The 26,143-nt window shown below is 41.1% G+C and overlaps 1 protein-coding gene across 1 annotated transcript in view; it reads right to left on the bottom strand.

Moving 5' to 3' along the window:
* Positions 1-205: 205 nt before the first annotated feature.
* The window catches only part of dock1 (dedicator of cytokinesis 1), a 167,794-nt gene continuing 141,856 nt past the window's right edge, over positions 206-26,143 (bottom strand). The window contains 12 exon segments of the mRNA XM_051066127.1: positions 206-389; positions 1,741-1,892; positions 2,869-3,046; positions 4,674-4,872; positions 5,283-5,425; positions 7,643-7,780; positions 14,377-14,460; positions 15,541-15,717; positions 17,468-17,554; positions 19,066-19,150; positions 21,148-21,229; positions 21,600-21,741. Of these exon segments, the coding sequence (XP_050922084.1) occupies positions 294-389; positions 1,741-1,892; positions 2,869-3,046; positions 4,674-4,872; positions 5,283-5,425; positions 7,643-7,780; positions 14,377-14,460; positions 15,541-15,717; positions 17,468-17,554; positions 19,066-19,150; positions 21,148-21,229; positions 21,600-21,741 (1,563 nt within the window). The 3' untranslated portion in view covers positions 206-293.

The raw sequence follows: 26,143 nt of genomic DNA, 5'->3' as shown, positions 1-26,143 counted from the left end.
CGGCTGTAGGCAGCATCTACAAATTCAGTGACTACTCATCTGTGCAACATGCTCCCTGTTGCAGACTGCATCATCGTCAAACTGAAGGCAAAAGAAAAAAAAAATGATAAGAGGGGGCGGGCTGCAGTGAGGTATTCATCTTGTCAAGCTGGGACAGGGAGCGAGGAATGTGTGGGTAAAAACAACCGCTATTTTTTTGGAGGTGGGGGGGTGGGGGTGGGGAGCGGTTACTGTTGATGGTGTTTTTGTTGTGTTGTCAGTGTGTTGTTTGGTCCTACTGTCAGCGTCTTTGTTCACTGTACAATTCCTGAATCGATGGAGGCCTGTTTCCTGGTGGTCTTGGGAGGAGGGGGAGGAGGGGTCTTGCTGGGCAGAGGAGGAGGAATGTGCTGCAAAACAGACAAAACAGCAACTTTGAAATCTCAATAATCACAAGAAGAGATAACTTGGCTTTCCACTAAAATCCAAACTGCAGGATTAAAAGCTGCTATCACTCCCAAGATGACTGACAGGTCTTTTAATACAAGAACTAATGCCAGGATCAGCTTACACAACATTTATGTCTTTTAAGACGGTCACTATGTCAGATTAGGTGATCATGGTGCCTTAAATTGTCAGACTGCATATCTTTCAGACTACACATTGAACCTCAGCCAATAGTATCTTGCAGTCTGCATGAGTGTGCAAGGGGTTGAACAGAAGGTACAAGACACAGACTTCCTACATCAAGAATCAGTTGCCTTCCATTACAACACACAACTTGTTGTAGCAAAGCTAATTTTCCCTTTACATATCCAACATCTGTTAGATCAGGCCATGTTTAGGTTGATATCATGTAGCCTGGTCCTGGTGCAAGCTATTCATGTTTTCTGATGTTTATTGCAAAAACTGCACGTTAGCAACTTTATAAGCTCATTTTTTCATCCGTAAGTCAAACTGTTAAGGTAAATGAACATGCTTTGTATTTATGTGGTATTTATGTGGACTTGCAGCTTGAAATGTTGAGATACCTGAAATGTAACTTTTTTCCAATCCAGACAGAAAAAAGTCTGAAATGTTTGCACCTACATGCCCTACCCAAGACACCTGAGTTCACAACAGAGACAACAGACGGGGAGTAATGTTCATCAATGACCTCACCTCCACCTCCATCGAGGACTGTAAATGAAGAGCAGATGTCACTCAGCCTCAGAACATCTGATCTCACTACATTTCTGTCAGTCTGCTGCCACACTACGTGTGCCCAGGCTCTGTTTTACTACCTGTCCATGGGCCGTGACAGTGGATAAATAAGATTAGTTAACGGAGTGGCGAGGCGAGAGGATGGCTAGCGTAGCCTTCGGTGAGTGTGGAGAGACGAGCCGCTGATTAACAGCGGGAGAGCTCCTGATGGATGTGAGAGGTAAAGTAATCATCCAATCAATCACGTCTGAGCGCCAGGCCAGCTGGGGGGAACGAGTATAAATATCAGCAGGGTGGACAGGCGGGTGTAGGCCCTCGCTGCTAACTGACTGATGCCTACACTCTTCTGTGACACAGATTACAAAAATGATGCAAGAATGCAAAACACGCATGCACACACAGTGACATGGATGCATGCACGTTAGGACAGGATGTACAAGAGTAGGAGATTGTGGAGGAGGCTGACCCAAATGTCAATTGCGTGTAGTGGCCTCTTGTTTCATTATAAGTGCCATGCATCATTAAGGAGCTCCTCTCAGCCCTAATTAAAACACCTACCCTTTGATGTGGTGGGGGTGGTGGAGGCGTCGAGGGACTCGTCAAGTCTTGATTATCTAACAGGTTGCCATAATCAGCCGTGCTGCCTTTCACAGGCAGCGGAGGAGGGGTTTCGCCCTTGTCAGAGCAGCCCATCCCATTCAGCTCCAGACCTGTGCAAGAGGGAGCACATCAGCTCACATTCATCATCAAACCACATTAGCGCTTCTTAAACTGCAGTGCTGGGACCCAGAATAGATCACATGGCCTATTTCTGCCTAATTCCCCATATTTAAAACTAACTGTGTGATTTTTTTTTGTTTTTTTTTTTTAAAAAAAAAACAATTATTTTTCCAATATGAATTAGTATGCACTTTGATGCTTGACCCTGATGATGTCATCACATTTAGAGCCTACAGTTTTGATATCATTTTACTTTGCTAAGACATCATCTAAAAGACTTTGGTATTTACCAAGCAGAGACATCTAACAAAAAGATGCTGTTAGTTGTTATGCAGTTAGAGTTGTACAATGTGTGAAGCTGCATCCACAGTTTTTGGAACTTGACCAATACAATCAACTAAAAGTCAGGCTATCTCAGCCTCTGTTGCATTGGTTTTGACAGCAAGTCCCCAGCCTTATAGAAATGAAATGCTAACTACTTACACAACAATCCTGTGACTTAAAGATATTAGGACAAAACTCAATACTTTTTTTCAGTTTAAGCCTCTAGGGAGAAAAAAAGCAATACATGTGAATTTGAGGTAGTGTCTGTATCACAATGCAAAGAAGTTGAATAAATTTGAAGCCGCAATAGCAGGTTCTCTCTTTTGGTAATGAACGTCCCTGATAAGCAAGTTAACACATTAAGCCATTATGTGTGATGCTGGTGTTAGCAGCTGGCACAAAGAGACAAATTTAGAGGTAAATCCACAGTGCTGACAGTTTTAATTTGCATGGCCATTTAAAGAAGTGTCTCTAACATCACACACACTGTGGCGCTATGTTTGAGATCAAACTGACTTTGACTAACACGTCATCATGTGCACCACAGCATATGGTAACAGTGATGCAAGAGGTAAAACACAACCAGAGGGAGAGCCGGAGAGGGCCGACAGATACAGCAAGCTCAAGTAAGCTTTCTCTTACTGGAAACAGTGAGTGTGCTAAAGGAGAGTTTACTCCTGGGAGTGATGGGTGGGGGTCCCGGTGAGGAGGAGGAGTTGGAGGAGGAAGAAGGGGGTCCAGGGGACACAGAGAGGCGGCGATCTCCACCCATCTGGTTGAGAACTTGACTCCTTGGTCTCTGAGGACGCAGGGGGCTGATCTGTGTGATCGTGTATAAAGCAAAACAGAAAACAAAAACAAAGACATGATTAGAGATTGAGTCAGCACTGAGTACTCAGAGAAAAATAACCTGAATTACACAACAAGTCAATAAAAAAGAACTGAGAGCAAAATTTACTATGCTGCAAATGAGTTCAGTCTATGATGTAATATACCAGAAGATCAATAAATAAGAAAATCAGTTTCAAATCTCCTTTGGGACTGTTTCATGTGTATTCACGCGCATATTCAAGTTGGCTATTTGTATTCCTAAAGGAGAAACCATTTAGATAAAAGTGGTCATTGGGTTGCAATATCTTTTTTGTGGTTACAAATAATTGTTTGAATGCAAGACTGCGCTCTCCCAGCTTTATCATGGCTGGAATTTGAATATGAAAAGATATGTCCTCAGGGCTATGCCACACTGTAGGCTACATTAACAAACAACTTTGTAATTGGCCATACTCAAACAGCCAGCCACAAAGGAGACACTGAAAATAACAACACACTTCATTCTGGGATGTAATGGTTTTTTTCTGGGGTGTTACAACACAAACGAAAATTTGTAGTGTGGGTGATAAAGTAATTTCTTGATTTTTCTGTTCTAGACAATACCTTCAGATGCAGCTACTATTTCCTACAACTGCTTGATATCCACCAGACACCCCTAGGTGCTCTACCCTTGACCCCTGAGGCAGGAAGCTCCTATCGTGAGCCAGACGGCTCCACAAATGCCAGGGGCCTCCTTTGGATCCCATTCCTGTCCTTATCTTAATGCCGTTAGCCAGGGAACATTCCCACTGGGCATGCAGAACACAGTGATGCCTCTGCTGTAATGGACACAGCGGGGTGAAGAGGGACATGAGCACAGCAGAGAAAGGGGGAAGATAAAGATATGTAGAGTGCAAACAGAATTGAGGGGAGCAGCTGAGTCGCAGAAATGTGAGAGGGTAGAATATTGGGGGAAGAAGAAAATAAAGAGAAAATGAAAGAGTTGAAGAGAGCAGAAAATATGACTAAAAAGCTTAAGACCCTGCTAGAAATACAACATTCACTGCAAACCATATTATGAATTTTCACAGTAATCTTGCCATGAGCTATTTTGTGTACAAACCCAACAACTTGATTTGAGAATGACACCAGAGAAAATGACTCAGGCTTTGGGAGCATGAATGTGCTCAGCAAATCTTATGGTAATCCACCTATTAGATTTTTGATAATTCTTGTGAACAAACACAGGTTTTGGTGGCACTAAAAGGAAGGTTGGGGGTCACTGAGATCATTCAGAATTATGAATATTCAGGTATCAACAAGCAACAGTGGAAAAAAGTTTCTTATTATTACAGGTCTGTGATAACGCAGAGAAGAAAGGAACATCATGATGCTGCCTGAGGGAGAGCACCAAGCTTGAAACACATTGAAATCCAGAGGAGCTGCCAGTTCCAACCTTTTTTTGTTCTTCTTGCCACTAACATCTTCCCTATTTTTCTCTTTTTCAACCATGAACACCCACAGCAAATTGTGTTGGAGTGGAGGAGAGAGAAGAATACAGAATAGTTCAGGAAAGTAAAACAGACAAGAAGCATGGTTAGTATAGGATGGAGAAGAGAGGAGAAGAGATACAGTACCGTCTCTGAAAGTATGACCGCTTCAGTGGGTTGCAGTTGGATCTCGGTGGTCTTCATCTCCTTATCGAAGATCTCCTGGTGCTTACTGTTCCTCTTCTCCTTCTTTTTCTCTTTGCGCTCCCTCTCAGGTTCGTCCCGGTCCAGCTTGTCCTGAGACTTGGTATGCAGCTTCTTTGGCAGGAGAGGCTCCAGGGCAAAACTGGATAAAACGATAATATAGCAATTGTCCAATCAAAGTCCTTCCTCATCTGTGCACCTAAGGCAGCTTTGTCAATCATTACCTGGCTTAGGACGCAGGATTAAATCGAACTGCATTTCTAATGTTTATCCAATATATGACAGGTACGCAGTCTTCATGAACTCAACACAAAAAGCGTTGTAAATTTTTCAAATACAGCATAAGCGCATCCCCAGAAATCCTCTTAGGTGTGGAATGAAAATCAAAATCTCTGTACAATGTTGAAAATGAGGCTTGAGACTGACTGTATGTAATAATAATATATATTAAAAAAAAACATTTTTTCAGATGGGATGAGAGATGGGATGACCAAAAGCCAGAGAAATTCTATGGTGTTTTATGCCCTGAAGAACTATGAAATACTTAATTACCCATCTGAACCAGGCCTGGAGGGGGAGTTGTCAGAGGAAATGGAGGTGACTGAGGCCACTGACAGCGGCCGCTGGGAGGAGGGCATGGTGAAGGAGCGCACCATGGAGTGTGGACGAGGCCCCCGCCGCTCGTCTGCTGCCGGCTGACACCACAGAGAGAAAGAAAAACAGAAACATACAGAAGGAATTCAGCTTAAAAGTCACTGTCTGCTTTGAAGTTAACTGTGAATTTCTATTTCTTGGTTAATTTATGTGTTAAAAACATCACACAGCACTGTACATGTTCTCTTATATGCTTTATTTATTGCCTGTAGAGAGGAACTGATGATGCTTGTTATTGTTTAGTGTATTAGAAAGCTAGCCTCTGCAAATTAGCACCAAACTCAGAGTAAAACTAAGGTAGATGGGAGTATTATTAGTAAAAAGTATTGAAGAAATTAAAATGATATGACATAATGTCTGTGCAACATTTCACAGCAGCCAATTCAATAACTATGAAGTTTCAGAAATATTACAATCATGGCAGTCCTAGCAGAATAATGAGAGCATAATCACACTCCTAAGATCACGTAACTGTGAACTGTGTACAGCACATAAAGCATTAATCATAAGCTCCATAATTAATCAAAATATTTAAAGTGAATAACTCAACATGACTTAAAACTTGTATTTTTTTTTTTTTTCTATATTTTTGAGATCTAATTGTTACTAGCACTTAAGCTTAAAAGTCCTATACTGGTCTCAGCAGCTTTCTGCTATATTAGTTTCTGCACAACATACATGCAAGGATTGTTTACATGTAAAAATCAGTGATAGAAGGATATTTTCTTTTGTGAATGGAATTGTACATCTCTTGCTGACATCATCACTTGTGCTTACAAAAGGCTTTAAGGCCCATTTCATTATACACACTGTATAAGTGTCCTAGCAGCATGATATTATGATGGTCACCAAGAGATGGACAAACTGCAAGGGTGAAGGTGATTTCTGGTATTACTCTGAGCTCATCTACATTATAGAGCTCAACATGTAGCAGCATGATCAAACATTAAGTTAATGGAAGAGAAAAGAAGGTACATGCTATGCTATTAATTTCCCCTGGAATCTGATGGAAGAAAAATGTGGCAACGGTAGCTTTAAAAATGAACCCCTCTGCATTTAAAGAGTCTTTTCAAGCGAAAGAAAGGGGGCATCACACACCTGATAGGATAACCTTATTATCACACCCTGGAAAATGATGGCTTTTCTCTTGTTTGAAAGGTCACCACCCTCTCCCTTTAAATTGAGTGAGGGCCTCTTTACCTCAGGCAAGACTAAGGGGAAAAGCTTGGCCAGGCAACAATTAAATCTGCAGCGGAGGAGAGAGATGGCAGGTAGTCCCCAGCAGCAGCCTACCTTACTGACACACATGTTCTAAGTGCATTTGGAGGACTTCCTGTAAAGGTACAAGAAACTCAAACTAGTAAATTTGTAGCTCACTGAATTTGTAGATCAGTGTTTCTATCGAGTGCCAGTTCAAAGGAAGGTTAGCACTGAGCCTCTTCTGCAGCTTTCTGTCATTATGGTGCATCCTTCCTGTTTGGTCTGTTACTTTAGATTGAAGGATTCACTGCTGTCTTTGAGAATAAATCAGTGTTTCCTCCAGCTCAATGCTAGCTGTCTCTAAATCATCCACCCATTGCTCTTCTTCCATGAGCTTCGTACCATGGTTGTGGACATCCCCTATGACACACCGACAAAGTCATTTTTGAAGTCTGTTCGTTCCTGCCTGAGCTCAGTTTTCAAGTCTTACATGTCCTTGTTCAGGCTTTGGATAGCTTTAGCAATGGTAAAGTCCCTCTTCTCACTACCAGCTTCCATCATCTCTCCATTGGTTGATGTAGTTCGCATTTTCTTTTCTTTTGATGTAAACTTAAGCTCTCCCTGAAACTTTCTAGCCTCCAACCTGACTTACCGAAGTCATTTTAGTTTCTTGTAAGAGCTCCATTAATGTGTTTTGGTGGAGTTTTATATTATTTGACCTGCAGAGTTCTACAGGTTATTGTTTTTGTCTATGCAACTGCAGTTTACTCAAACCAGAGTATTTTTTATCTGTGTATCTGAAATGTACAAGACAGAAAGATAGAGTGTAAAACAAATGTTAAAAGTATGAGCACAAACAAAGCAACAGGAAGATTAGAAGCTTACATATTGGATTTCTTAAAGGTTTATTTTTCATGTTGCTATGTTATGAAACTCCTTAGAAGAAATAGAATAGTCCATTTCTTTCTCAGCCAGACACACCAGAGGAAGTAAAAGAAATGGTGCAAATTACATTAGTGTTTTTGACATAGAAATATCAAATAGGTAAAAGCTCTTACCAGAGTCTTTGCCCCGTACTGTTTCTCCACCTTCTCTCGCAGCTGCTTGAAACAGGCCTCCAAGCGGTCGTGGAAAGGCCTCAGCGCCTCAGTGACCTTCTCCCCATGGATGCGAACACCTTCGGCGAGGTGCGGGATCTGGCGGAGCAAAATAGCAGTGTAAGAAACCCTCATCCGACACACCCTGGAGAGATGTGAGGTTAGCTACACGCTGGTTCTTCATTCATCAGAGGAACAAGCTACTGTTCCGCCACATATATCCAATTTAATGCACATGACCTTTGGCCCCTTGGCTGAGCATACTCAGCACAAGCTGTGAATGTACATCACTTTGAGTGTGGCTGCATGCAGAGAGGGAATATCACTGCAACCTTATCCAGGTAGACGTAGACTATATTAGAGAGGGCTGTTGCCATGACACCCCTCCCCACCCCCCTCTTCCTCCCACCACCATCAACACTTCACAACACAGGTTTATTAAACATGGCAATGAGAAAGCTTAGACAGAATACATGTACAGGCATGTACTGCATGTGATGGATGTTTTCCTATCCACCTCTGACGCAAATAAAGACGCAATGCACCCTTTCAAGCACGCTGCTGCCTCTCACACTGTAGGCAGCTGGTGAATAACAAAATCTTAACACATAACAGAGGCAGCTCAGGTAGACGGAGAGAGAGAGGAAGATGGAGAGAGCAAGAGCGAGGGAGAGACTGAAACTGCTGAAAACTAGTAATTAGAAAACCCCAGTCCCACAGTCAGTGTCAGCAAGCTCTGCTGACTAAATCTGGCAAGAAGAAGAAGCGTCATCCCTTGGGGAGTGAGCATTTGAGAGATTTTTTTTTTCTCTCTGCTGGTTGAAATCACAGGTTAAGTTCTTTTTTTCTTGTTTTTCAGAACCTGGTGTTTCTGTGTTACATGCCATGTTTGGCTGTGGTAAGGCAGGAGAGAACTGCACAATAACTCGTCCAGAAAACAGCAAAGATGTTGCAGTCAGCTCTGGTAATAGCAGACCTTTTCTTTCCCATGGCAACTGTAAAAATATTCCCTGACTGCCTAACTGCTATAAGTGAGAAATACTGTTAAACTTGAAAAGAAAACAGCTTATGCTTTTAAGCTTATGAATAAGTAAAAACAAAAAAATAAACCACATTAGAAGGGATTCAGTTCAAACATTTATATTAATCTGTCCTGTTCAGAGGGGTGCATTTGCACATTTGAAAAACAAGGAGACACTGAACCACAGAGTGCATTTTGTGCCTTATTTTAAGTACAGTAGCTTTTACGGCTAACAAATTCACCTAAACCCTGAGCAAATGGAACACTGAATCTGCTCTGAGAACAAAGAAGTGTGTGAAGTATCTAGCATAGCTGGACCAGACTGTGTGTGTGTGTGTGTGTGTGTGTGTGTGTGCGCTAACCTCTGATTCCCTAGAGCCTATTTGTCTTTCTTCCTTTTCTCTGAGGGCAGAGTGCCCCTCCACAGCAGGCTATAGTAAGAACTGACTTCACTCAGCTGGCACACAACACCAATTCAGTTTTGTGATGCAACCTTTTGTAATAATCTCGGCACATGTTTTATTTACACATGGCTTCAGCATGTGGGGGGGCTTATTAACAGGGAGAAAAAATTACTAATGCAGAAACACACATAAGACGGTGACGGTGAGTGAAAAAATCAGCTAGTTTCAGCCATATGATACACTGCACTAATGCATTAAACAGTATCTTGTGAAAGGAGAGGGACACAGTGAGCGGATCAGCTTGAAAAAGCAATAGCGAACATGTATTGTAGCTCATAAAATCCAGGGTATTTCACTCACTGAAATGTTAGTTACTGTGCTGTGCTCCACAAAACTAAGGATTTGGCACAGAAAGATAAATGAGAGGAGGCTACAGACACCCTGGGAGGATTTCCCCTGGTATTGAGCACCTTCATCATCACTGCTGGGACCTCTTGGAGGAGAGAGGTGCAGAGAGGATGGGGCTAGCAGAAAAAAGGTGAAGGAGAGGAGCGAGAGGCAGAGGGCATGGGGAGGGTTAGAAGTAAGAGAAAGGGTAGGGAGAGGAGTCAGGAGGACGAAGTGTTGTGAGACGAAAAAGACAGAGAGGGGGAGAAAAAAACGGTGAGAGTGAAAGCTGAGGCAAGATTCACGTCTCCCAGGATACCCACATCTTTTTATAGACCTTAGGATGATTGAGTGCGACTGAGTGGCGGCATGGCAACAGAATTCTGCTTGGTGGCTGCATGGAGATAAGCTCATTGTGGAAGTCACTTAGGCTCAAGGTTGCAAACATACACACGCACAAACACACGCATTTTCATGTGTTTAATTACACGTAACAACTTTTTTTTCTATTCCTCTCCAGCAGTCTAACAGAGACAGCATTTTTATGATTTTAGATAGCAGTATGAAATATTACCTCATGCGAGGCTGATATTAATATCACATAATTAGACAGTGGAGACCTGGGACTGCATTCATAAAATCTAGCAAGGATTCCACGTTATTACTTTGCTTACAAAAGAGTAACAATGCACCCTACATAAAATAGTATACACAGGGAATTTTGTTTTTTATAGATTTTTTTTTTTAATATATTCTTTAGAGGCATCAGGGCCACATGTCACAGCAATAGTTAGAGTGTCAGCTTTAAAAATTGGACTCTTTATAAGATACAAATAATAGGAAGTGGCCAGACACAGTAAATTAAAAATGGCAAGAAGCACACTGTCATGAGGACATTTGAGACTTACTTTCTTGATAATGAAAAACACAGTGGCAATGCCAGTGTTTGGGTATCACCACTCTAACCAACCACACTTCATGTGAAACTGCAGTCAGCTAGCAAACAAGGTCAGATAAGCTGACTGTATGCTAGATACTTCCCCAGTAGAAAACATACCTAAAGAAAATGAGTGGCTGTGAAATAAGAACAGCTAAAGAGCCGGGTATTTATAGGAGTTGGCGGATCAAATCAGAGCAAAAAGATGATTAAACACTGGACATATGTTGGTCGGGCAAGACTCCACTGTGATGCTCATGTTGTTTTCCTCAGAAAACAACATGTTTGTTAATGTTTGCCATGTTGTAAAGCATTCTCACCAACTGTCTATGTCACTGACTCAACAAACCAATGATTCAATTAGCTGAATAGCTGCCAGTTAAGTAGAACTACTGCCAACAGACACCATGCAAAAATAATATATAGGTGAGCCATAGATGCTCAGTGGCAGCAGTGTCTGTCAATTGGTGTCAGGTTAGCCAGGAATACTTGACTCTCAGAGCCAGGTTTCTGTGACTTTGTGTCCCCCTGGTAGTCAGTAATCAATCACTGTAGCTTTAAATGTGGCATAAAACATTGGGACATCATGAACCCATAAAAAATCATTGTAAATATGGAGCAAACTAGACAGTATTCACTAAATCGCCATCAAAGTTTTTCTGTATCCAGAATACATACACAAAGGTTTGATGTTTCTCTATATGAATGCACATTCCCCCCATTATATTTCCATGCAAATCACAACTTGTAAACATCTACCTTTCAAGCTACACTTTGTGGGCATGCAGTGTTTACAAATGAAGCCCCATTTATAAACAGGTGAACACTAACACTATCAACTGACAAGAAGGATGAAAGAAATGGGGTTACTGTTTAGTATGAGCTGTGTCTCTTGGAGCCCACTGTTCTTAGCTGAACCCTGTCATCCTATCCCCCTCTAATGCACAGTAAGCAGACTTCAGAGCCACACCCTGGGGTTCTGGGACAGCAACGTTGCCTTTGAGATGCCTGGTATTAAGGCGATGATGACATATTAAGACCTTTCATGAAGGTGACAAAGGTCTTTGAGACGTACACAGCCAGCGGTGAGTCAGGCAGACGATAAGCAGACAGACACTACTATATGCGAGATGAAAGGATCAAAAACTCGAATCAAAAGACACGATAAAGACAGAATTGTCTGTAAAGGATTCTGCATATATGCATGTGAATATGTTGTTGATGCCCTGGTAAAAATGCCCCCCTTAGGTCTGTGATTCAATTTATTGATCTCTCTACTCTTAACAACTTTATAGAGTGAATCACACTGCAGTGACAAGTTTAAGGTACTAATTTAGGCATCTGTCCAGAGCATTTGCTAATTATAACCAGAAACATCATAGAAAACACCTACTTTGTATTTGCCAAGGAGCTCTTTACAATACCTAATTTCCTGATTTCCAGTTGCTCATTTCCTCTCTAATTACTAGACTAGGACAATGGGTATTTCAGAATAACAGTGCACACTGGCTCATTTCTCCCTGTTTAGTTTGTTCATTGGAGCAGGCTCGCCTTCATTTGTCTCATTTAGACAGATTCAAGACACGAGATAAACAAGCATTCTGGCTCTGGCAAGTAGACAGCTGATACCATTTCAAATCAACAACTCAGCCTCACTCATCTCTTTTAAAAGTTCCCTATGTGTATGTTTGGCGTGGGCTCAGTAAACATATTTCTGCTTTCTCCATGACACATCTCTGTGATGATCACACCAAACTACTTCAATCGTGTCTTTTTTGTGCTTGTGGAAAATACATACCACCATGATTTCAAAGACTTAGTTAAGAGAATGTGAAAGACATTTTTAACCTGACACATCTGCTAAGATAAAGCAACCTGTTTATCTCGCACTGGTAGGACTGGTGTGTATAACAGAGCTCCTGCTAATTAGTACTGTGGATTGTGGGTGGATGATGATTTCAAAATTGCAGTGTGATTTCTCACACTATTTTAGTCCAGCTGAAATCTCACATTGATGCTGAAATGGAAAATTGGCTCTTTCACATCTGAGCATCAATTTGGAACCAACAAGATTTGAAACAATGACGGTTTTACATGACGATTCAGTGCTGTTCCTTTGAGATAGATATAAAAATAACTGACAGGTCTAAAGGTAAAGGTAAAATCTAGCTGCATACTCCAGCTTTGTCAGATATAATGTATTTGTGATATTCACTTCTTTCCAGGAGTGATGAAGTACTGACACATTTATTTTTAGGCTCCCCTCACCTGCTTTGTCAACTTCTACTTCAGTCAGTGATTTCCGACATTTTCCCATCTTCACACATTTTGAACATTGTAAAAAAATGAATATGGAAAAACTACGGTAATAGCAAATATGGAAATTATAAAATGAAAAAAAAAAAAAAACAGCCTTACTTCTACAGCAAAATAACTACAGTATGTGAGCAGCATCACAAATGACACCAAGCTTGAAGACTTCAGTGTCAAAAGCGGGGAGGCAATATAAGACTATATATTTCTGTTGTGAGTCATTGTGCCTTATAAAGACAAAAGGTTTCACAAACACAAAAGAGCCAAACTTTTCAGATTCGGAGGAGTTCCGCTGCAGAAACAGAGCACAAAGTTGACCTATTTTTCAACAGCAGCGAAAGGAACAACTACTGCAAATTCAATTAACTTCCTTTTTTCCTTGCAAGCAGCGATAGGAAGGAGACAAAAACTTCTTGTATATGTGTTCAATTCCAGGGTGAACCATAAGGCGGGAAACCATGACTTCCTGAGTATTAAAGTGACCCTTAGTTTACAGCAAAGGAGTTAAGAGAGAGCAGAAAAACAAAACTGAAAACCTACAGTGCAGCATTCTAACCTCCCCAAGGGAGGAAGTTTTTGTTATTCCTCTACAAAGCACAGATAGCCAGGAGTTTATTAATCAAAAATGAGCTACAAATGACCTAAAATCTGTAGCGTTTCACAGTAAGCGGTTAAACAGCACATGTTGCGATGTATCCCAACAATGTGTGTGTATGTGCATTTCTTGTCTGCTGTGCGTGCACTTCCTCCAGGCTCAGTGAGGGTGCAAAGCTCGCAAAACAGCCAATGCTGATCTCTTGCTCTTCACGCAGTAGAGCGTCCTCCCTAACTTCAGAATGTTTGCTTCAGCACTCTCTCTTTTGCTATTATTTCCACTGAACTCTTTAACACACTTCTGCTCACTTCAGTTAGTGTCAATGGACACTACTGCCTGTGCACTCACAAGTTCTTCAAATAATATTATACTTTCAGCTGTAACCCTTCAGAGTGACTTTTTTTTTTGCAGTAGTGGCACTTTAGTAAATTGTCAACATTTCAGACATAAATGCCACAATATACAGCACTGAACAAGTATCATTCAGCTTTTAAATTCTCCACTGTGTATGTATATGAAGGACTTTGAGATGTCAAAACACACTGCCTGGTGTCTAGAGGGCCCTTAGATGTTGGGTTCCTGGCTCCCAAATTTCTGGTGCTTTGATAATAAAAAACCCACAGTAACTTACAGATAAGGCCTCTAAATTTTCAGCACCTGAAAGGCTAAGTAATAGTCCAAAGCAAATTCAGGGAAATCAAAAAATGCTGAAAGGCCAAGTGGCATGGATTCACATTTTTATGGCTCTCATGCTCCTTCATACCGTCTAATCCATGCTCAGTATTTTGGCTGCCTGTAGGCTGTGCCTTTCTTTACATGTGCCATGGAAAAGGAAATACCATGGAATATAATGGAATATGTCATCTTTTATCGCAAACAAACGTTTAATTTGTGATGAGCTGGTCATGGCACTTTTCCTTGAACCCTGACATCTTTGGCAAAGACAGGCCAATGCTTTAGAGACTACAGCATGATGCTTTACCATGATCATATGCATTTCACAAAAATGCAGGGGACCATTGTGAGCAGCAGTCTCACCTGCCAGGCGATAAGGTCCTTCAGTTTCTCTATCTTCTCAAGGTCCTCTGGGTGTTCCTGCATGTACTTGTCATTGAAGAAGGCCTAGAGAAGAGGGCAGGAAGAGATATTAGAGTAAGTATGTTTGCATGAAGGTAGGAAGAGTAAGTGCAGGTAAAGGTGAGCAGAACGAGCAGAGTTTGTGATAGAGAGATGAGGGAGGAAAAAAATGGTAAGTCAATGGGGAAAAAACTGGCAGGGCCTGTTAAGAGGAGGAAAATTTTGTCAAGAAATCCATCTCTCCTCTGCCACCTGCACTATTTCATTGAGATGAAGGAATGACCTGAGGGCAAAGAATTCACTTCATCTGACTCATACCGCACCGTTTCACAAGACCAATATGAATCTATTCCAGGTAGTGGTATTTGCTGGGAAACCAACAGGTAATTTTTTATTATCAAACACAAGGTGAAGAGAGTCCCCCCTTTGCTATTGTGTTATGGTGAATAGAGTGTGCACCTAATAAACCAGTGGAAATATGATGAAAAACAGGATTCAAGGAAGACTGAGTTGAGCTTTTCAAATACAAAAAAACAAACAAACAAACAAAAAAACAAACAGATTTATGATTACCTGTTGAGAGGCAAACAATATGTGAATGAGTAGTCACAAGTGTAGTGATAAAAACATCGAGGCTGATTGCAGGAAAGCTGATGTATGTATGAGATTATGATTTGTTTTCAAAGCATGAAAGCAAGCCCAGTTTTTTTGAGTCTGATGTATTATAAATTAATGAAGGCTATAATTATCGTATTAGTTAAACAAAATAATCTTAACTCAAGGTAATTACTTGATTTACATGAGCTTTGAACCACATCTCATGAGTTAAGATATTTTGTCAAACTACTGTACTGTTAACTTTCATGCAAGAAATGCAAAATTATATACCACAAATAATTCTCATATTTTACTTTTAAGAAAGTAAAATGTGTTACAAGTCCTATCGTTCAGGTAAAGTTAAAACCAGTGAGGAAGATCAATACCACTCTCATATCTGTACAGTAACTATGAAGCAGGAGAACAAACTGAGGACAAGGAGAAAGAGCTACCCTGGGCCTGACCGAAGGTAAAAATAAACCTCCATACCAGCACCTAAAAATGCAGACTTTTTTCAGTCTCGACTACCTTCTCATAGTTGGTAAAACCGCCCATGACAGCTGGGTCCACAATCCCATTCAGGAGCATTGAGAGCGGGTTGATGGGAAGGTTGGGGTCTGCGAGATGCCTCTGCACCATGCTGCTGATCTTCTCATTGGTCAGCTGCATCGTTTCTATGGCATTTTCCAGTGGACTGATCTCCTCCTGTGCAGCAGAGCAAGTAAAGGTGTCATCAAATATTCTCAGCAGCTATTCATCTGTTTTAGTATATATATATATATACACATACATCACTACTGTCACTACTGTGCAGTCCCAACAATAAAGCTGAAACTTTTGTCTTCACCAGCAAGGGACAGGTTATTAGAAGATGGGCTTAGGAACCTTTAACTAAACACATAAATCATGTAGGATAGAGAAGCAATGAATCATTTTTCACTGCGCTCATACATGAACCTGCAACTGTCAAATGAAGATGGATAGTGCGTTGGTGTGGGGGAATTTCAATTCCCATGTCAACAAAACATGATTGGCAATTCAGAGAAAAGATGAATAAAATACCTGGAAATGCTGTCATTAATTCCACTACTGTGTGAGAGCAAATTCAAACTCTGTGTAACTCCACGTGGGGGCAATCTCATTACTTTGAATTTAAAAAAAAAAAAAAAGAAAAAGAAAAGAAAAAACCTCACCTCCTTGCATCTCGCTACTAAGAATTTAGGAAAAAACATGAGTGGATTGTTGAGTAAATGTCAGATTTAGACCCCAGCCAAAAAAGATAAGATGTTGTGCCAGGGAGACAAATCTCCAATCTGTGCCGGTATGTCTCAGGCCAGCTTGATAAAAAGCATTGTCAGATGGAAGGCTTTAGCTTGGTGAATCTCAGCCCAGTCATTAAGCTTTAAATAGAGAGTCTGACCTCGGGGACCTGGCCTCTCTCCTGGCTCATCTGGAGGGCAAGCTGCTCCTGACAGTATGTTCCAACCCAGCCTGAAGGAAGAGGCCTCTGCTCTGAATTAGCGTAGCATTGGAGAAAAACACTTCACTACATGGAATCAGGAGTTAGAGGGGTGGGATCAAGTCTTTTTAGAGGAATGACTGTGGATGTAGCAACCAGAAGGACCATTGTGGTGAGCTAAATGCCCAAGCTGCCTGGTGCGTGGGTGTTGTGATGCTATTTGACGGCTGTGAATGTAGAGGGAGCAGACTGTAGTAAACACTGTAGCTAAAGATAACCTCTTAGAGGAGGAGGAGATGTTCCCCTCTCTAAGGCTTTTCAACAGCACATATGAAAGTGACTAATCAAAGCGACAAATAAAGAGTAATTGATTGTGAATTACCTAGCCAGGATAATCACGCTAAGTAGTGCATTTGTTTTGGGACAAACTAATGACACATTAAAAGGATGAGGAAGGCATCCTGGGTCTAAGTGATACTGTTACCTGCTCTTCTGCTCCACCCTACCTGACTATACTAAGCTCAAAATAGCGACACAGGACTGGCATTTTAATTAGTCAAAACAACAAAGATAATAAAAATTAATGAAGTTTCAGCAGGATGCAGGGGATATGTGGAGATTTCATTCCAAGTGCTACAGTAAACACTAAAGTCATTTGTTGCAGTCAGACCATCCTTTTATCAACAGGTTTTCAGTAGAGCAATCCAGGTAATTCTATTACCTGGAAAATCAACAGAGAGTGAGTTCTGAACTCTCCTCTAGTTGTACTTGTGCTGTGTAGCTATTTTCAGTGGAAACAGGCTTTAAGGAGTGCTTGGTGAATCAATGCTGGCCCTCTGGCAGAGAGAGAACGTGCCCGGGGAGTGGCACGCTCGCGTCCACACGGCTGTCTATACCGCTTAAGTGGACAAATCATATCGATTGCCTCTGAGCAAGGCTGCAGATCCTCATCTGATTAGGAGGCCTGCCTGGCACACAGGCCCTTCTCCTACTCACTGTGGAGACTGACTTGACTTCAAACCAGCGCAGGATGCCAGGAAGTTTGTATGCTGTCGTATACGTGGTCCTCTCAATCCACATGTTCTGCAGACAAAGTGACAAAGACACAAAATCAAAAGTCTGGAAACAGGAACGCTATGCAGAAATCAACTCAGCATGATGAGAAGCAAATCAATTTGCAGCTGTTTTTGTGCCAAACCACACTGAAACAAGCTGTAAGACTATTGTTGCATGAGTGAGATTAAGATGATGTAATGGTTGTTCACTGAGAACCCACTGAAGGTGGGCTGGTGGGAAGGAAGCATCCAGTACCTCCCTGCCTGGATGGCAGCTCATTAAGGCTCGCTCACAGACAACCCAAATAAGATGGAATCTCTTCTAATGCATCATGGAGCTGAAATAATGACTCTAAATCTTAAGAAGGAAAAAAAATCACCACAGGAGATGATGACTTCCCTTGCAAGAAGGTTTCAATGTTTAAACCTTTTTTTATCAAGTGTGTCAGGAGAAAAGGAAAAAAGCTGTATTCGAATTTGAACAATTAAATTAAAGTGAGTCAGCTTTAGCACATAGCTACTACTCACCATGCAGACAAGGCAAATTAAAAAGATATGTCTATGTTGACATGTTTAGTAAGTTTGACAAACACAATATGTCTAGCAATAGATATCCATCACCCCTTCTGTCACGACTGAGAGTCCTATCAGTCTGTCAACATTACAGAGTAAGTCTGAGACTTAAATACATCATGTATCTGCTCTGCTGAAGTGATGCCACAGTAAACATATAGAGGAACGTGAGAATGGTTTTAATTTGTTGCCCTTGTCATTTGCAATCTGGATATGAAGTGTGCACAAAACATAATTCATTAGAGGTGCTAAAAATCTGAACTTGACAGTAGCACTAGGCAACCTGTCAGCTATTTTATTTAGTCTGGGTCCTCTCATTGAGGAACACTTTTCCTGTGTTTAAATGTAAAATAAAATAACATCCTCTATACCCCTCTTCCTTGGTGTAAAATGTTCTGTTTATGTAAATGAGAGTTCTGCTATGCTATTGGTTTACTCTGCTGGGAAAAAAAAAAAAAACTGAAAGAATGTGTGGAGCACCTAACTCAAACAATAATCCAGCAGCATCCAATAATAAATTACAAGACGATGGTTGTGACACTGAGACAAACAAGCAGAAACCTGATCAAAACAGATAAAAATGAAAAGCCCTTTTCAGCTTTACCCTGTTTGCGGCGTCTCAGCATCGGAGAAGAGTGACAAACTATTTGATCAGGCTTGGAGATCATTATTCTGCCTGTTGAAATTTAACCTGCTTAATATATTATCTTCCAAATGTGCATTTTTTTGCCCTGTTCGTGGAGTGTGCGTGAGAGGTAAAAAGCATCTTTCAGAGAGAAAAGTACACGTTATGTAATATATGTTTACCTATTCATGGTATCATTTGTCATTACCAAAATGTGGGCTATGAATACATGGGACCATTTTTACTTGCATGGCACCCAATGTTAACAAATTATACATTAAATCTTTTTAAATAAAATGGGCAAGCTAAGAATGGGCAGGGAAAAAAAAGACAGCAATTACCGCAAACTCATTGTCGGGGTCCTTCTCTCCCTTCCTCACTGGCCTGGAATACTGGAATTTATGGACTTCATTTACTGTGTAGAAGCTGGGGAGGGAGAAAATCAGCACCTGAGTAAATTAAAACTGTTATGGGCAATCTGCAGCTTGATTCAAAGGTTGATTGCTTTGCTTCAGGTCAAACACAGGACAGGTTCCCTTCTAGGCTAGCTCTGCCAGGAACTGTGGCATTTAGCATGTATGGTTTTGACTAGCTGTCTAAGGCTTAACCTCAACTATGTGATGAAAAAATTAATTTCTGGGTGGCACACATCGCTGACAGCCCTTGAAGTGAGCCCGACATGTCAGACTTTTAGAAAAGCTGCAGCATACGTGACAGAGGCACATGACTAGCAGGGATGAACTTTGCCAAATAAGGTTAATAGACTTTTCACACTAGGAAAATGATGGCGTTACATAGTGGCTGTGAGAGCAGCTGTCTGGGCAAATACACGGTCCCCCACACAGACGCTTAACTTGCTCCTTTTCCATCTTTCTAACTGTCTCTCATGCCGATAGAAATCCACATTCACACTCACCTGAGGAAATGAGAACAGATCTATTATCCTCATACAGCATATTGCATTTCCAATTCCTAAAACAGTGCCATATGGTTCAAAGAGCATGGTTTGACTTTATTAGCAAACAATAATGAATAAAATATGAAATGAATCTGTGCTGTTCCAAAGCCACTGCCCTGTTATGTTTTTTATTAGCAGCAATAAGTGGGTGCAGATGGGCTGTAACAACTTTTGAACTTTTTCTACTCAGGACTGTCAGGCTGACAAACAGACCACACAAAGCTTTTGTGGTATTCAAACTACACAGATAAACTGAGCTCAGGTCTTACTGGCACTTGAGCCACTTACTACATTATAGTTCTAATCAGTGTTCCCTTCTGTGATTGGTCACAAAGGGCAACACACTATTTAATGAACATGATGAGATCCATTCCCAAATTAGCTGAGAAAGCATGACATTAACCTAGAAAACTGAGCCTGATCTAATAAACAGATTAATAAAGCAGCTGTGCTACCCCAATGAAACCTTTTACATATCATTAGCTGGCAGGCCAGAGAGGATACAGTAGCATGGTCTGGACAAAGCAAGGTCAGAAGGGGGTGTGCTCTGCCTGCTGCTGTGACCCTGTGGCTCAAACAGCTCAGTCTCATTGCTATGCACTGCTGATCTTTTGCACTAAATGAGGGAATAAATGAGAGAAAGCACAGAGATATGGACAGAGAGACAACCCAGAAAAGCATGGTGAGAGCTGGAGAAAGACGCAGAGGGGACAGAGTTGGCAGGGATGGACAGATGCACAGTTGATGTGGAACAGTCCTCTATCACTCTCTAAACACGGCTGCCTAATCTGGGATATTAACAGAGTTACATATTCCAATCAGACACAGTTAGCAAACAAGCCAACAGGCTGCTGAAGGGATCAATTCAGGGGGATGTGACCAGTGCTGCAGGCTTGTGATAAGATCAGTGCCCAGGTATATTTGCCTAAAGGTTTTTCCAAGTAAATGTCTTCTTTTAATTATGTCCATTGATGCGTTGGGTGGCATATCAAAGTGAATTTGCACAGCTGAGTGATGCAGCGCATGGCTGGCGTACAGATTGGGCAAACAAGTGGGAGAGCAGGGGCCCACTGTTTGCCATGGCCCCTGGTGCACGACACAAAGGTATTAATGGTGTCAGAGAAACAATGTTTTACTTGGCACAGTGACTAATAGCAGATGGCTGTTGCAAGTTAATAACCACCAGAACGACAAGAAGGTCAAACGCAGTTTGCTCTACACAGACACACATTTACATCATGATGTAATCACCTTCACCACAGTGGTCCCCAACAACACCACAGTTAAAAAAAATGCTAATGCACTTTTACATGTCACCACAAGCTCTCTAAATAGCTTTTGAGAGACTGGGGGGAAAGTAAATTGGGCTGTGCTGGATTGAAATGCATGCTGCGCGACTTTGAGCTACACACTCCATAATTACAAAGAAATGAATGTTTGTGGAGTGGGGGAATATCCTGCTTACCTCACTATTTGTTCTGAGACGGGCTTGTTCTGGAACTTGGCAGGCAGGTCTAGGATGGGTTTCACCGTGAAACACTGGATGTCTTCAGCAGAAACATCAAGGATGTAAATGAAACTGTTGGACTCTAATTAAATGCAATTACTTAGGATGATAATTCAGTAATATTGTTAGTTAATGTTCAATACAATCTAATTGTAAAATATGACCTTACTCCTATTAATTTTGTGAAGCACTTATCTGATGTGATGCAGAACAGGGAAAAACAGTTCATTGCATTTGACATCAATTTCATTCCTTTATATGGGATTTTACATTCCGTGACTACATGTTTTATGGGAAAATATATGTATTAAAAATGATATTAATAGTATTATTGATGTAAACTCTGTACTGCCAGCAACCAGATGACAAAAAACACTGTTCAAACTGAATTAATGATGTACTGAGGATACACTGTCCAGAGGAACACTTAGTGTCCTCGCTGGGAGGTGTGGTCGTCTTCATCTTCTCTGCGTTGGGAAACTGTGTGAGGAGCCGTGCTTCAAAATCCTCCCTGCGCTCATACTCCTTCCCACGGTAGATGAACATTTTGTTCTGAAGGGCAACAGAGAAAACAGTGAGACCTTGGGTGTGTACATAAAAGCGGGCACACAGTCATGCAAGCTGGTGCTAATTTGCACACATTATGTGGACATGAGGTACACTGTCCCTGTTTTATGAATATGGCAGTATTGACAGCATACAGTGTCATTTCACAGACCATTTCACAGGAAGATTAGATCCAGTAGCTAAAATTCATTCAGTGATGGTAGTAAGGACAGACCCAGGACAATGACAAAATTGTGATATAAAAAAAAAAGTTACATGGATGAGAGCTGCTTTGATTTGTAAATCTATTTGGGTCTGGTACTGTTGCTGGGTTAAAATACATTAGCATAATCTCCATATTAAATACTTGGAAATGAGGTTGACAGAAAGTTCCTGGCACTGATTCAGTGATTAGTCAATCCCAGCTGAGTTCAGAGTGGGCTTGCTCAGGGAGAGGACTTCTGTTTTAGCGAACTGACAGACTGCAAATGACTACTACCACTCTGCTTGGGGCTCTTTCATAACTGCTAACTACAGCTACTGATAACGTTGCCTTCAAACCACTGTAATGGTTCAGACATCTCGCCAGTTTCATATTAGTGTGGTAAGATCATGGCAGTTGAGGACAGGCCCTCCTCACACCCTCTTCACATCTCAGCAGCTTGATGTCTTGTGGAAACAATGAAGTTGTACATCTCATAGAGGGGCTTACTATGAATTACTAGCTTCGTTCATTAGCTTAACAGGGACATTACACAGCTTGAAAGTGATCTTATCTGGGGAGAATAGTCTAGCCATTTTTTTTTACATCTCCTTCTTTCTTTCACAGACCATCACTGCACAATAGCTCACATGCAGCAAGCCCTGTACTCATGCACAGCACACATCTCAATTCCCCAATTAATTAAAGGAAGCACAGCCATGAAATATGCCTAAAGCCATTTTCAAATTTGCTTTGACAGATAAGTTGACTAAAGCATGTTGATTTCCAGAGTCATCGCTTTCAACCGCAGGAGATTGAGCTAGATCTGCCTGACAATACATTGCTGCAATTTTCAGCTTGTGAACACTTTTTTTCCCTCTAAATCATACAAATTTTGTTGAGGACACCTAATCTCTGCATACTGTAGACTTATTCGTAAGAGGACAGACGATTTTTACTATTGTTGTTAAGCATTCTGGTCGTGCATGCAGTTATCTCAATGTCACAATTCTCATTTTTATTAGCCTCGGACATACACTAGCTAGTTAAAAAAAATCACTGCTCTTAAGGTAATAATTGATACAAAAATGGTCTTTTCTTTCATGGCTGCTGGCTAAAAGGCAATTTCAGACAGTCAAGAGAAAAAGCAGTGAAAGTTCACATAGCTGCAATGTCATCAAGTTCAAATCTAACACATGGTAAAGATTTAAGCTCCTTGGACATGACTGATGAATCAGATGAAGTTTAACTGAGATACACATAGATAAAAAGGTCATTTTGTTTTATTCCAAAACAGAAATAAATGATGTGAGAAGTGTGCACAGAGAGGCCCTAAAAATGTATGAGCTGGGAATGTTCCTTCATCTCCCTGAGTGTGCTCAGGGGTCTGTCTGAGGAACATTTTGAATGATAGAACATGACAGCTTATATCCGAGTGTCTCCGAATGTGGTGTGTTAGGATACATATTTCAAATCAACTTTCACACACCCTCAACTGCGCTTTACGCTGAGTCGCTCAGAGGAAACTCAATAAAGCGATTAAGTAAAGTTTAGGACTGATAGGAAGAGAAGGGAGAGGAGGAGAAATGTGCCAACTGGATGTGAAGTGAGGGAAACAATTGTACTGGAGATCTATTTTTGAAATACTGAGAATACCTTTAGGGTGTCTAAAAGCTAAAAGCAACTCAGGTTTCTTTATAGAGCAAGCAAATAGAACAGAAGCTTTCAGTCATGGTTCAAATCTTCTTGACAAGGTATTGTGACTTGCAAGGTGGAAATCATGATTCAGATAAATATTGTGCCTGGATTTACAATGTTTGTTTTGCTAGTAACAGGGGAACTTAACAGTACCAGTAGCAGTCTCTACAAGTGCCCACCAATGGAAATAAACAAGAACCACTGGGTTTTTACTCACAGAACTACATAAAAAAGATGATAACTGGGATTAGCTGCAACTGTAGATCCAAACAAATGACATGATCTAGAGCAATTAGCAAGTACCCTAGTGTCTAACTGCATTAACAACTAATAAATCATAAGCAGCTGAATTAAGCACTATGGCATAAAATCAATTTTTAAAGGGGGTGGATACAAAATACCTTTATCAGAGTATTGGTTTTCTCACATAATTGACTTTTCCCTGAGGACACTGTGATGCTGCAACATAAACAGCATCATGGGTTTTGAAACAAAAACCCGCCACACTATATTTATCTTAATAAGTAACTCATATATGAATGCTCACATATAAATCTTTCAACATAAGTATGAAATATACCAAGATGGTGTGCAAATCCAGAGCCCTTACGACAGGACACTGAGCCATGACACAAGAGAACTGACTCGCTCTGTATCTCTTTTGCTGTATTCATTCAACAATGCTTAATAAGATTAAAAATGCAGCTGGAAAATAATTAAGCAAAAATTGGGTTGCAGTAGAGCTACACTACCTTGAATCTACTGTAGCATAAAGAAAGCTGTGGTTTAAAAAGGCAAAACAATAGACGGGCAAATCAAGTGCAAATTCCTATTGGCAAAGACAACCTTGCATAGACCTGCCCTGGTTATTTCAGGTAAGGTCGAACAGCTGCGGAAAGAACAAAAAGAGAGAAAAAAAGAGAAGTTAAAGCTGTCCTCTAAGGCTGTTTAAATAGCCAGTTAGATTAGGCCGGTGCAGCTTGCCCTGTCTGTAATGGAGTTTCTGCCCTGCCAGATGAAAGAGGTTAGGAGGGGCACATGGAGATCGGAAAGTAGCAAAAGACCCTTGTGAAATGGCTGTTCCTCATAATAGAATGAAAAGGGTATGAACAGGGGATCATCGTTCGTGAAACTGGACTTTCACATTATCTCATTCCAGGCACTCTTTGAGGCCATTTGCTGTGTTGCTTCAGGGATAAAAATGGCTTGAATTGCCTCTGAGAGAGGAAAACAACACCTTCAGTAGAGTGCCAGATGACAGCCTAAAAACAGCTGTAACAGGGAATACATTAAAAGCAAACAAATCATGCGTCATCAGAGAGCTCTGAGCTAATGTTAAACCCACTGTGAAACAACGTCACAGAGAAATTCCTACACCAGTTTAAGTTTTTATATGAATAAAATCTGATATGTGGACAGAACAGGACACCCTTGACAGACAGAGCAAAAGAGGTCTGATATGCACACGGCAGCAGCTCGGACACTGAATAAGGCCAGTGTGGAGATATCAAATGCCTGTTAAACACATCCTTAATTTGTGATAAGCTGAGATCAGATTGGCACAAGGCCAGAGAGGACATTTGGAGGGGAAATAGAGATAACTTCAGTTTTAGCAGCCATTTATACTTGGTAGGGGTTATAAATAGACTTGATGATAATTCAGTGTTGATATTCATAATGATCAATAGCCAACTAATGGCAGTCATTTTAGAAACCATGGCTTCCACTGTACTACGGCACCACTTGCAAGACCATTTGGAGTAAAGCTCTAACTATATAAACAAGGGTAAACCTGAATGTTTTTGGGATTATAGCCAATGATTCAGCAGCCACCAAAAGCAATTTCCAATGTGACCATATCACTTCCTTTCACTTTGGTTTGGGTGCATGGTTTTGTTGTGCAGGCGGGGATGGGACACCTTGTGATGCAGACCACGCTCGCGGCGTGGAGAAAAGGGTGTTCAGCTGAAGTTCAGGTAATGGAATTAAAGGCAGTGATTTTGCAGCGTGATCAGCCTTTTGAGTGGACAAACAACACTGTGTTGGTTCTTGTAGTCGTTCTCCTGGGTGCCATGGGTTTCATAGCCTTGCCCTGCAATGGTGGATTTGGGGGTATTTTTAGGAATTACCAGCAGACAGAGTACAGAGACAGTCCAAGCTAAAAACAGTCAGATATCAGATACATATTAAAGAGAAAGTCTTAAGGAGATATACCGTGAATGAGAGAGGAAGAGGTTAGGGGAGAGAAAAAAGTCACAGATGTCTGCATTTTTCTAAGAGACCCACTTTTCCCACACTGAAGGGCATCCATCCAGCACATTATCCTAGATTTACTCTATAGCCCACACATGAAACAGCTGCTATGATTCACAGTTTGTTTTCTGTGTGAGAAACTAAGTGAAACCCAGACCAGGTGGGATGCTGAACAAGTGAGTCCTGGCAAAAGCAACCAAACCCTGTGGGAGCTACAAGTGTGTAACACGTCTGTATCGATGGCTGGGGTTGAGA

This window comes from Lates calcarifer, linkage group LG23, assembly GCF_001640805.2.
Source record: "Lates calcarifer isolate ASB-BC8 linkage group LG23, TLL_Latcal_v3, whole genome shotgun sequence".
Classification (NCBI taxonomy): Eukaryota; Metazoa; Chordata; class Actinopteri; family Centropomidae; genus Lates; species Lates calcarifer.
Note: the sequence above shows the minus strand (reverse complement) of the source record. Positions and strands in the feature narration are given on the sequence as shown.